The 12,605-nt window shown below is 35.3% G+C and overlaps 1 protein-coding gene across 5 annotated transcripts in view; it reads left to right on the forward strand.

Annotated features, from left to right (window-relative positions):
- LOC137405732 (uncharacterized) overlaps positions 1-12,605 on the forward strand; it is a 215,139-nt gene that overhangs the window by 15,092 nt on the left and 187,442 nt on the right. For 3 of the 5 annotated variants that reach the window (XR_010979802.1, XM_068092103.1, XM_068092101.1), the window contains 4 exons: positions 2,881-3,063; positions 4,855-4,884; positions 5,233-5,262; positions 9,565-9,664. Coding sequence is in view for 4 of the 5 variants with exons in the window: in XM_068092103.1 (XP_067948204.1) it covers positions 2,881-3,063; positions 4,855-4,884; positions 5,233-5,262; positions 9,565-9,664 (343 nt within the window). In the remaining variant the exon portion in view is untranslated. Of the gene's footprint in view, positions 1-2,880; positions 3,064-4,854; positions 4,885-5,232; positions 5,263-6,428; positions 6,533-9,564; positions 9,665-12,605 lie in introns of those variants that run through there. The other 2 variants (XM_068092104.1, XM_068092102.1) reach the window with 2 other exon arrangements.

Here is a 12,605-nt window from a genome sequence, read left to right on the forward strand (position 1 = left end):
TATTGTACTTAAGGGTGACAGAGAACCCCAGCTTCATCTTTAATGGACCATTGAGGTGAAGAAGCGTACGACATTCAAAGTTTCCTGAAACATTTCAGTTTTATAATCCCACGAGCAAACACGAGCGGAGCGATTGGTTGAGAGTTTTATAATAAATGCATGTGCACACAACTCACGAAAATTATTTATCAACAACGTCGCAAACCCTTGTATTGAAATCTCATCAACAAATTTAACCATTTTTGTGTAGAGTCGTTTAAGTATAATAATGAGACAAAACGCATATAAGCCTATTTAAATATGTTACCAAGTCTTTGTAACTTGTCGACAGTATCTTAAAACTTACCTATATGATCGGACTATACACAAATAGACAGATTAATTTGGCCGAACATCGTTATTAAAACTTGCCAAGTCTTACTTTTTTAAAAATTAAGACCGGCAAACGAAACGCCGAGCGACAGAGAATAGAACCCTTAAGTCCTTTGCATTTCACGAAAAAACTAGCGTACACATTTCACCAGTCTATAACATTGATGAATTGCCGAAGGTTTCTGTAATTAACGTAGAAGTACTGAAATATAATCATTTCTTTTTTGCCGATTTCAACATAACTGACTTTTTGAGTACTTTGGTCGCGGGCTAGCCGGGTCACGCACTTAAGGATTTCCGCCACACACAAAACAACAAAAACAACGTTGTTTTTGTTGTGTTTTGTGTGGCGGAAATCCTTTAGTGCGTGACCCCGCTAGCCCGTGACTTTGGTATTCTAACTGATGTCCAAAGCAGTGAAAGTAAAGGAAATGATGATGATATTTTTTCTAACGATTCTTATGAGATTATTACAATATTTAATTATAAGTTTGGATGACTATTGAAGTATTATAGTCACACTAACAACATCGATGATGGGCAATATGTTACTGTTATTATTTTTTCTTAATAGTTTTGTTAACCCTTTCACGGGCAGAGCGACGTTTTTGTCGCTTTGCGATACGGCTGCTAATGGGCAGTGCGACGTTTTTGTCGTTTCGGTAACGTATTTTATTATTGCAGTTTCTGGTTAGCTAAATGCCGTTTTTTGTTTACTTTTCTTACCAATAGCAAGCTACGATATAGTAGTTTCGGTTAGCCTTAAAAATTGACTTCAAGGTTGAAAAAAAATGATCGTTTTTAGCAGTGATGAATAAATAAACTTTCGAAAAAAATTAGAAAATTGTTCTAAATAATTTCTCAACTTTTATTTTTCTTGGTTCGGTTTTAGCTTTTATTTACCGAATTTTTCGATAGTTTGACTTTAGTTTACCGTCATGGCGACTTCTAAAATAACCTCCCGATATTATTCTAATAATGCAAGTACTAGTACCGAAATTACTAAGGGATTCAGAGCTTGACAGTGACTTTTTAGATTTAGTAGCAAGAGATGACAGTGAATCAGGTTTGGATTCCTTTGGTTAGTCCTTTTCCGAACTAAATGCCCTGAATATAATCCTTCTGTTTGATAATTGTGGATGTATTTCTGTCATATTGCTGAGCTAGCTCAATCAAGCATACACATTTTGCATATTTTTCAATAATTTTCCGTTTAATACCAATTGTTATCATTTGCTTTTTCTTTGCATGGTCTTTTATTTTACTGGCGAACTTTCGGTCTACGCACAGTACTCTTAATTCACATAATTCTGCTCTGAAAATTGCGCACAAAAAAACACGGTACAAAAGTGTAACCTGAGCAGTTGAAAAATACAGAGTGATGCTGTTCTCATAAAACACCTCCGGCATACTTGGCAACTGACTCACGTACTCGTATCTCAAACATGGCACGTATGTTGTGCTAAAACTTGCTTAAAAGCTGGCTCATATCTCAAGTTTCTCATACGTTGGAGCACTCGTAAGTTGAAGTATCACTGTACTGTCATTAGAAGCCTAGCGCTTATTGCAAGCGTACTGGAATTCTCCATTCGCATTGTGCCAGGCCACTTGGCAATGGCCTGCCACTTGCTGGAGAGTTGCCTGTTAGCAAGTCGCAGGCAACTCTCATTACTTCTCATTGTTATTAAGTTGATTTTAATACCATTTTTCATTGACAATGTGCCAGGCTAATAGCAAGTGATCGGCGGCTTTAGTCACTTCTCATTGTTTATAAGCTGATTTTTAATACACGGGCAACGCCGGTAGGCTCAACTAGTAATAGATATAGCTTTATGCGCGCACCGTTTCTCTCTCGTAATTGTGGCGAAATTGAGTAACATTCAAATCGAATTTCAGAACTGGCTATTGCCAATAATACTGCAGTTACAGTGAAGCCCACAAATTAGAAAAATTAAGTCAAGTTTTGTCTTTTTGCACGACCAAAGGAATGAATTTGAAAATATATGGGAAAGGATTCGGCAATTTACATGTATTTTACTGTTCTTATAACGTAAACATTCCTGGAATGGATTATTTACGTTGTAGGAGCGTCTGCTATAAATCTATATTTTTTTGTTTATTTCTCTGTTAAACCCAGTTCTGTTATACCAATCAAAATCTAGCATTGATAAATCCGCAGGCACTGGATTTCAACTCGTGGCATTCAAATCACAAGTCTTCTATCGAGCGTGTATAACCACAAGGCTAGGCCATTCTTATCACACCCATCACTCGGCTTCTTTAGGTTCTCTTGAAGATGGAGCCTTGCTGGCCAACAAAAACACAAAGTGATCCACATTTGCATAGCTAATTAAGTGGGTATTGCGAGTTTTCTATCATAAATTATCTTTCTTAAATTTCAAAGTTGTTTTAAATATAATAACTATTGGAAATTCACTTGGCATTAACTAGTTAAAATAGGGATGCAGTAGATTTCATGTTATAATTCATGTCATACTCTATTTACAGGTATTCATCTATATGCAACGATTGCTCCAAGCTTAGATGTCAATGCTCCATGGTGGATTGTATATCACATATATATTTATGAAGGGACAATCAACTGGTATCAAGACATTTTAAATCTCTGTGTATTTGTCTGGCAAGAAAAGGAAGATTTTGAAAAGGTGGCTTACGGTAATTGCACAAAAGGTACGTACATCCTGATATCAGTTCCTAGTAAAAACTAAACTAAGTTGCTGGTAACTAACAGGATCTGCTTAAACATGTCAGAAATATGCTTGTCATCTTTATCGCTGGCCCATGAAATGGACGACAAATTGAAAATATTGTCTCAACCAGATTGTTGTGAGATTAAAGATGAACTTGCATGAAATTTTAGTAAATTTTATCACAAAGTATAAATATTTTTCTATCATTTGTGATTATTTTTCATGTTCAGATGATCTAACTGCCAGGATATTTCAAGATTAAAATTAACAAAACTGGATCACAGTTAAAATTTACAGATCAAGCGATAGTGTGATTGACATCGATGGTTGCACAGAGACTGACAGAAGACAGGCGCGTAACGTTGCGACTTGTACTCAATAGCCGATATCAACTATAGCAACGCTAATAACTAGTGATGTCATTTCAGAATGTATATTTCTCCTGATCATTTTGACCACAATCAAGTTTTGTCAATTTTAATTTTAAAATATCCTGTCAGTCGGATCACCCCATCATCAAAAACAGTCGTAAATGATAAAAGAATATCTTTCAGATAAGAAATAAAAGATAAAAGATAAATAAATAAACAAATAAAAGATACTTTCTGATAAAATCTTCAAAAACCTTTTTTTAAGTTCAACTTCAATGAGCCATTGAAATGAAGAAATGTACAATATTCAAAGTTTCCTGAAACATTTCAGTTTTGTAATCTGTTGTATATATAAATCTAAGTGTTTTACTTGTTTGTTGGTCTGCCGTATGTTCAGTTGAAGCCATAAAAGACGCATAAAAAACTGCTTTGCATTAAAATTGATCTCGGAAACACTGGTCTTTGCAGACAGGCACTCTAACCACTACACTAAGCAGCCACCTTGTCATTCTATAGAATAATTGTGGACGTGCTTTTTACGTCTGTCGATATTTTATGGCGATCGGTTAACACTCTTGAACTACCATAAGAAAATACGTTCCAAGATTTTCCCGAAATGCTATAAATATATGTCTGTATAGCACATACAGAAATAAACAAACATCTTCATTTAAAAGTCAGAACGGTATATGTTGTGTGTATTGATTAAACATAAATTTTTTATGCGAAAACCTTTTCGGTACCCGTGCAATGCCGGCCATTCCACTAGTCAACACATATAGGCACTTGTCTCTGAAATGGCTTGGTTCTACGCTACTTAAATAATACTAAAATGCATTTTATGTTTTCCTTTTAGTTTTTTAACCTTGGATTCCAATAAGGCTAATGCAATTGGTAGCATTAATGAAAATAGGCTTTTTCTTAACATTGATACAACAAATTTAATAACAAAAAGTATGAGCAGAAAACTTCAGACAAACTCTTTAAAAAGTCTCTAAAGCCATTTAGCAGTTATGAATAGGAAGAATGTGAAATTAATGAGAAGAAAAAAAGCCTGGAATGTGCGAAAGTAAAAAAACTTATTGTAACAACTGATGATGAAATTAAAGTATATTACATACAATTTGCATATTTGCATTTTGCATAATTATATAAACAAATTATGTTAATTTAAATTTTTTATTCTTCAAGTTGACTAGTATTCTTTGTTAAACTGTCCATCCGCTGTATAAAGTATTTTGTACTCTTCTTTCCTTCACATAAGGTACATTAAGAAGTATAAATAACAGAGGTTTACCCAATCACTTAGTATTTAGCACACTGAGGTCACCTACCAAGTAATACGTAGCTGGTATAATGTAGACAAAGTCAAACCATTGTTCGTTTTATTTTATTTTCAGTTCAGTGGCGTGACCTGGCACCACCTCCACGTGAGTAAGACTGGCAAACATGCACGTAATGCAGTCATTTATTTATTTGTTGTCTTTTATCTTCTCATTTGTGTGCTTAATAATTTGATCACTTGCTAATTTGTGTATAATTCACTCAACATTGATGAGGGCTACCAACTAATAAATTACCAAATGATTCAACACATGTTCGATTAATAAATTTTTATGAATAAAACGAGTGGTCTCATGATATGCGTAGATTTTAAACATGTGCTGGTTTAAAAAGACTTCAGTGTTAGTAAAATTGTAGTAAATAATGTCGTTTTGCTTAGCTAAACAGAACAACAATTGTTGAAAATACTTAATTTGTGTTCTTATTATTTTCAGCTGTCAAGACATCTTCAGGAAAAAATGCCAGTAAGTGATTTATTTTCAACTAAGTAGTCTTGATATTTTAAGTTTGGTAAAAATGACATTAGTAACAATTAATCACCAGGAGCATGGTGCCTAGTCATCTTTCTTTATTCCTGACAAAAGGCTAGACGTTGGCTGCCAGTTTGTCTTGTTTAAAAGCGGTTGAAAATGACAGGAATCATTGTTAATTTTGGCAAGTGCTAGCAGGTGCTTTCAAAAACATAATTCTATTCACTTCATGATAACATATAGCAAGAATGAAAACTTTCTAAAAGTATTTTTAAATGACCTAAACAGAGTTTGTTATTTAAAAACAAATGCTGAGAGTTTGCCATACTCTTGAGCGGCTATGGCAGAATGCGTCACTGAAGCTTTTAAATCATTTTTTACCACTGATGATGAAAAACCTTTTTACACTCTACCTATTACCTATCCCCAAAAAGCGTCTAAACATAAATATCAATTCAGATGGCCTGACAAAACAGCTACTAACCCTTGATCTCAAAAAATCAGATGGCCCTGACATGTTGTCATGTGTTGTCATCAAGTTCCTTGCACCATACATAACTGACTCTATCAATCATTATCACCTATTTACTATCGTCTGGTCAAGTCCCTACTGTTTGGCGGACAGCTAATGTGACCCAGATCTACAAAAAAAGAAAGTAGAACCACACCCCTTAACTACAGACCCATTACCCTAACTAGCATCATATCGGAAGTTGCTGAACGCATAGTCTCACACTATATCCACTCCCACATCGACAATTATAATATCCTATCTGACACCCAGCATGGCTTCTGGTCAGGGGGAAGCTGTACCAGCCAGTTATTAACAACTAAAAGCAATTTTATAGATGGCTATGACCTTGACATTTCTACCTATGCCATCATTTTAGACTTCTCAAAAAGACTTTGATGTAGTAAGCCACACTAAGCTTATTCATAAATTTATAAGTTATGGGTTTAACCACCTCATTGTAAACTGGATTAAAGCCTGGCTTGACAAACAACTTTAGAGTGCTTGCTAATGGTATTCTATCATCCCATCACCAAGTAACATCAGGAGTTCCTCAGGGATCTGTCCTTGGACTACTTGTCTTCCTCCCTCTTTATTAATGACCTGCCCTCATCCATTCAACATAATTCTAAAATCCGACTTTTTGCAGATGATGTCCTACTTCACAGTTCCATCGCTGATTCTTATGACATGGCAAAACTTTCAGATGACTTACATGTAGATAAACTGATCCAGTGAGCCAATGACTGGCAGATGAAATTTAACTCTTTTAAATGCCAAGCTATGAGAATATACAAACAAAATTCTCCCTCCCCTGACCTATTCCATCACTGGTACAACTCTGCCGACTGTCCTAAGCTTCACATACCTAGGTGCTCTAATAGATTCAAAACAGAGCTTTGACCAACACATCATTAAAACTGTCTCAAAAGCAAACTCCATCGTATACCTCTTAATGAGATCTTTTAAATCTACATTTTCAGAAACCAAATCATTGGCCTACAAAACAACATGTCTACCAATTCTAGAATACAGCTGTCTAATCTGATTACCCTATCTTCATAAACATATAATCTTGCTCAAACCAACTACAGTGCACCCTCGAGATACGATGTTGATCCGTTCCAGGGTCGGCATCGTATGGTGAAAAATTCGTATGTAGGGGAATGGAGACCAATGTAATTATACAATGCAAACATCCCCTGGTAAAAATCGTCAAAATTTTATAAAAAAATATGTACATATTGACAGTTAGCAACCAAATAGTATGTTAACTTTAGTAAGTATAGTTACCTACAGTAACTGTATTGTATTTAGTGTATTTTAATGATTATGATCTGCAATAAAATGCAAAATTATAATGTGTACCAAATGCAGTACGTACGGTAAGGAGTTCTTACCTTCAAAAGGTACGCATAACATAAACTTTGAATTCACTTCAAGTAAGTTCAGCTTAATAAACCCACACTTGTAACTAAGTTTTAGTATGTATTTTGAACTATTTTACTGATTTTCAACTTTTTATCACGAAATGTTTTCCTTTAGCAGTTTCTATCTTCACTTTCACTATAAAATTCAGCATGTCTGGTTGAAACCTTTTTCAACCTAATTCAATAAGAAAAGCCGAGCGATGCAGTTATCGAAAGCGGCCTCTCGCACACTTGACCATTTAATGGCTACCGAAAAGAAAAATTTTATTCTCTGTACAGGACGTTTATACCTTTGGAGTAACGTGGCTTTAGCTGGTACATGTAGTGAGTAAAGCGGAGAGGAGGCAAAAATGTATCAATGCTTATTAGTGTTGTACACTTAAAAATAAATTTAATACGTAATGAATTAGAATTTTTTTAGCAGACTAAAAGAAGTTGTCCATTTCTGTCCAATTTTCTACTAATTTAAAAAAAAAATTGCTGGGGTGATGCAGAAAATTGCTCGCTAGCTAACGCTTGTAAAAGGATTCAGAGTAGGTGGTACAGTAGTTTGTCTTGTTTGAAATGAGCACAAGAATCAATGTAACCATACATACAGAGTTTGCACATATTTATACCCTAGAGAACAGGGCTTTCACAAGTTCCAGAAAGTAATGTAAATGCGTCAACTATTTTGAGTAGCTAGTTATATATGAGTTACATACATACGATGATTTGTATTTACGTAGTAGAGAACAGGCTCGACTGCAAAGACATGGTTAAACAAGAAAATAAAACATGAAATCAAAATGAAATGAATAAAACATAAAATTAATAAAGCATGCCACACAAAGAAGATAAATAGTGATATATGTTACACACAATGTTTTTATGTACCGGTCCACATCAGTAATTTAAACAATTGAAATATTTCTGCCGATGTAGGTTTTTCTGTATCTTCTACTTCTTCAGCCATCGCCCATACTAAAGGGTTGCTCCTGTTGAATGCTGATCGCGTGCATGGCCTTCCAACTCCTTCACATCGTCAGTATTAAGCTCCTCCTTGTGCTTGCTTTAATGGAGTTCTTGTTTTAATAATAACTGCAAATGTTGATTGGTTGCGACCATATTCCTTGACAATATTAACAATACGGGCGCCTTCTTATTTATTTAAGCCCTCCAACTTTGTTGACATGGAAATCATTTTTCCTTCGTTTTATAACTTTTGTATCGGTCTCAGATTCCATAGCTAACGAATTAAATATACTATAGATACTTGTAGTTATATATGTATGCTGACTTAAAGTTTATAGTAAAAGAGAGTATAACACTAAAAATGAATTTTTTCTCTCGCTTGTGTATTTTACATGAAATTCCCATGTGGAATGCTGACCTGAGAGAAGTCGGTTATCGTGTCTCTTCTAAAATGTTCTGAAAATGTTTGTGGCAAACGGTATTTTGGCGTCTTTGTTATTTTGGTGTGCGTTATGAGCACACCGACCGCCAAATTTTAAGTCAGGCGAAACTTTTCTCAAAATCGTATCGGGAAATAAAATTCGTATAGTGATGTGAAAATCTCACAATGTTCAACTTCATAAGGTGAAAAAACAGTATATCAGGTTAATCGTATCCCGAGGGTGCACTGTAATCGTAAAGCATTTCGATGAGTACATAACATTCATAAATTTGATCACATAACTGACCTAATGCAAGCATCAAACTGAGACATTCTCAGGGACAGCAGGAAGTACACTGACCTTGAAACTAAAGACTAAATCTTATTACATGACATAGCAGCACCTAAAAAATTTTCACTACAACCCTCTAATCACTACTCGACTCACACAGGCTCCATTACTTCCCATATTAACAGTAACATTAAACTGAACTTTCTTTACTGTCATGTATGTAGAAACTGATCGTCCTGCGCATTCATACTATTAGTCTCATACCATTTTATAGAGCGCTGACTTAATACCTCCATCACAAACCCTTCCACCGTGTCTGTAACTTTGTCTGTACAAACTATTTTATCACCTCCCAAACCTTATAACGGAAAGGACAAACCACAGACACAATATCACATATCACTCACCCACCATAAGTCCACAAGCTACACCTGAGGCAACTGGGATTAATGTGAAGAAGAAAAGTTTTAATAGTAATAATAGAATATATAATAAAATTTTTAGTAAAACAAAGTGTATAAAAAATACCTTTATGTGAGGTGCGACCTGCCACCCTTCTTTGCTGCTGTTGCCATCATTTGCCATGAATTAAAAGCTCTCTTATCCCGTCACATAACAGCCAACTAGAGGATTGTGTTTTCCAAGCTTTCCCATGCAAGGCTCATTAAGTTGGTTATTAATTTTACAGCTCTGGGAATCATCATAGGAATAGTAGCAGCTGTCCTTGTGCTGCTTTTAATCATAGCTGTTACTGTCAACCGCTTCTTTAGAAGGAGGAGAGAACTACGGTATGGTTGATTTATATATATTCCTATTTTAGAGATGCATATAAATTCTAGTTGTTACGTGGACTGTGTTTTTAGTAGGCGCCTGTCTACATCACTGACAAACTAGCGTATTGGGTCATGTAGTGTCATGCCACATCAGATTCCATCATGTCATTTTAAAACATGACGTGACATGGCATGACATCACATGAAGTAATAGATTTCAACTATATTAAAACAACTCGTCGGCCAGTTCAAAAAGTTATTAACAAAATGGATAACTTTGTGTCAATCAGGAGTAGTCTTCCCATGAAACAATCTTTACTATAACAAGAGTCATGTTTGTTTGTCTGTCCAAAACCACACTCAGTGCGTTAGGAAAAAATACTGTTTCACATGCAAACTCGAATAAATCCATTTTGCGGCTAAGCAGGGTACCGACTGCTCCCATAAACCACCTCGCCAAATTAAAGAATAATTGTACACATAGTTATTACATCTGACGACCTTTCATGGCACACATAACTGCCAGCATAATAGTTAGTAATAGTTTCAAATGCTAGCACATGAGCAGTAGCCCAAGGTAATTACAGCTCATAAATTATTGAAGCTGTTGGTGCTGTTAATGTTACGAGTTTGTATTTCATATGATGCAATCTTTTCGCAACCTTCAACTTTGCTTTCAGATAGCTTTTACTTTGGTTAAGATTGTTACTCGTAGTCTGGTAGTCTTGTATATAGGGAGAGATCATCAGATGAACAGATCTAGCTCTCACTTTAGTTAAGATTGTTACTCGTAGTCTGGTAGTCTTGTATATAGGGAGAGATCATCAGATGAATGGATCTAGCTCTCACTTTAGTTAAGATTGTTACTCGTAGTCTGGTAGTCTTGTATATAGGGAGAGATTATCAGATGAACGGATCTAGCTCTTACTTTAGTTAAGATTGTTACTCGTAGTCAAGTAGTCTTGTGTGTAGGGAGAGATCATCAGATGAACGAATCTAGCTCTCACTTTAGTAAAGATTGTTACTAGTAGTCTGGTAGTCTTGTGTGTTGTGAGTGATCATCAGATGAATGGATCTAGCTTTCACTTTAGTAAAGATTGTTACTAGTAGTCCGGTAGTCTTGTGTGTCGTGGGAGATCATCAGATGTGAAGATACAGCGCAGATAATATATACTTGTATTTGCACAATAATTCTTGAAACATTCAAGGCGGTTTATTGGCGAAGGTTTTCAAGTGTCAGTCTACAATAACGAATGTCATGAGTTTGAATCCGATTTTCCGCAGATTTTGTCTCTACCTCTGACCCTGATTTTCGATGGATGGGCACCACTTTATTGCAGTAAAGATAATTGGCTACTTATTTGACTAAAAAAATTATTAAGTCTAACCATCATTCCCGCTTACTGTTCTTTTACCCTAGTATTTTGTGGAAAAATACTTATTCCACAAAATAAGTATTCTTTGCTTGAGGTAGCCTACGGCTTGTTCAGAAATTGTTAGACGGTGCAACATGTTTTTGCTTAGGTTTTTAGGAATGCAGTGCTAAGAAAGTTAGGTTAAACCCCATTAGATTTGCTTGCATAGGTTTACCCTTTATGCAATGATATGTCAACATACTGCACTCTGCACAATTAATGCTGCCTACTCTATAATTTTTATACCATGACAGTTCAATAAAATTTTAACCATTTATTAGTTTTTAAAGCCCATAAAATTTTCATGCCACGCCTTATTGAATAGGCTAATAACATCAATTACAATAAGAAAAACAGAGGTATCTAAAAGCAGAGGCTAAAATCAAATGCCTGGTCAAATCAATCAGGCTGGTTAATAGAATGTATTCTCCTTTTCTATTCCACCAAAACCTGGCTTGATATTCTGTATTGTTTCCCGCAGTTGCCCTACCCTGCTGACATTCTGAGTTGAGAGTTGTCATTTGTAGAATACTGTGTCATGTCATCTGAGACTTTAAATATAAAACAAGTAACAAAATGCCAGTCAAAATCAACATTAAAAGTTGAAGAGAAGTACTAGATGATTATTTCACTAGAATTGAATCCAAGCAACTGAAAATAGAGATAGAGTCTTAGTAGGTCGCTGAGGCTTGCCATTTGGCAGTGAAAATAAAATCTAGATTTTGTTTAGTTTAGCAACTTAGCTGGAATCCAATTGCTTTGCCAATGACACCAACAATCCTGAGGTTTCACCAATAGCGAGTGATTATTGCGTGATAATATATCTGGAGCATAAATATATTACCATATACAAGAATAGCGCCCAGGATTGGATAGTCTGTCTCGTCTGCAAAGTCGCTTTCCTTATAGAATGCTTCTCTCGTAGTGGCCTCCCCCTCTATGCTCCGGATCATCATGCTTGTTTGATCAGCTCCGCAGTGTGTGGCTTTTGGCTGGTGTCTCGGTGTTCAGTCTGGCTGGCTTTTACCACAGCAGCCTTGCGTCATCTTGTTATTGTGTCTCTAACCACCACTGTCTGTTCAGTGAGTTTGTAGATGAAAAGCAATGGTTGGCTTAAATATGCTCCTAATAAGTTGTAGAATGTGCTCAATATCACATGAGAAGATTGCTGTGGCTATAATTAAATCTTATCAACTGCTACTAACTACTATAATAACTAATAACTTAATACTAACTATTCATTACTAATAGTTACTATTAAGTATTTGTAACTACTGTTAGCTACTACTATAACTAATATACCTAATGTAGCTACTACTAAATACTAATAACTAATAACAACTATAATATAACTGATAATATAGTTAAAACAACTGATTAATACCACTAATATTCATAAATACTGATAACTACTATAAACTACCACTGATTACTGTAACTACACGGACATAATATAACTATAAGAACTACTGTAACTACCACTAACTACTACTAGTTAGTAACAACTATTGATAAGAGCTACTAGCTACTGATAATTACTA

Source organism: Watersipora subatra, chromosome 10 (genome assembly GCF_963576615.1).
Source record: "Watersipora subatra chromosome 10, tzWatSuba1.1, whole genome shotgun sequence".
NCBI classification, from domain to species: Eukaryota; Metazoa; Bryozoa; class Gymnolaemata; order Cheilostomatida; family Watersiporidae; genus Watersipora; species Watersipora subatra.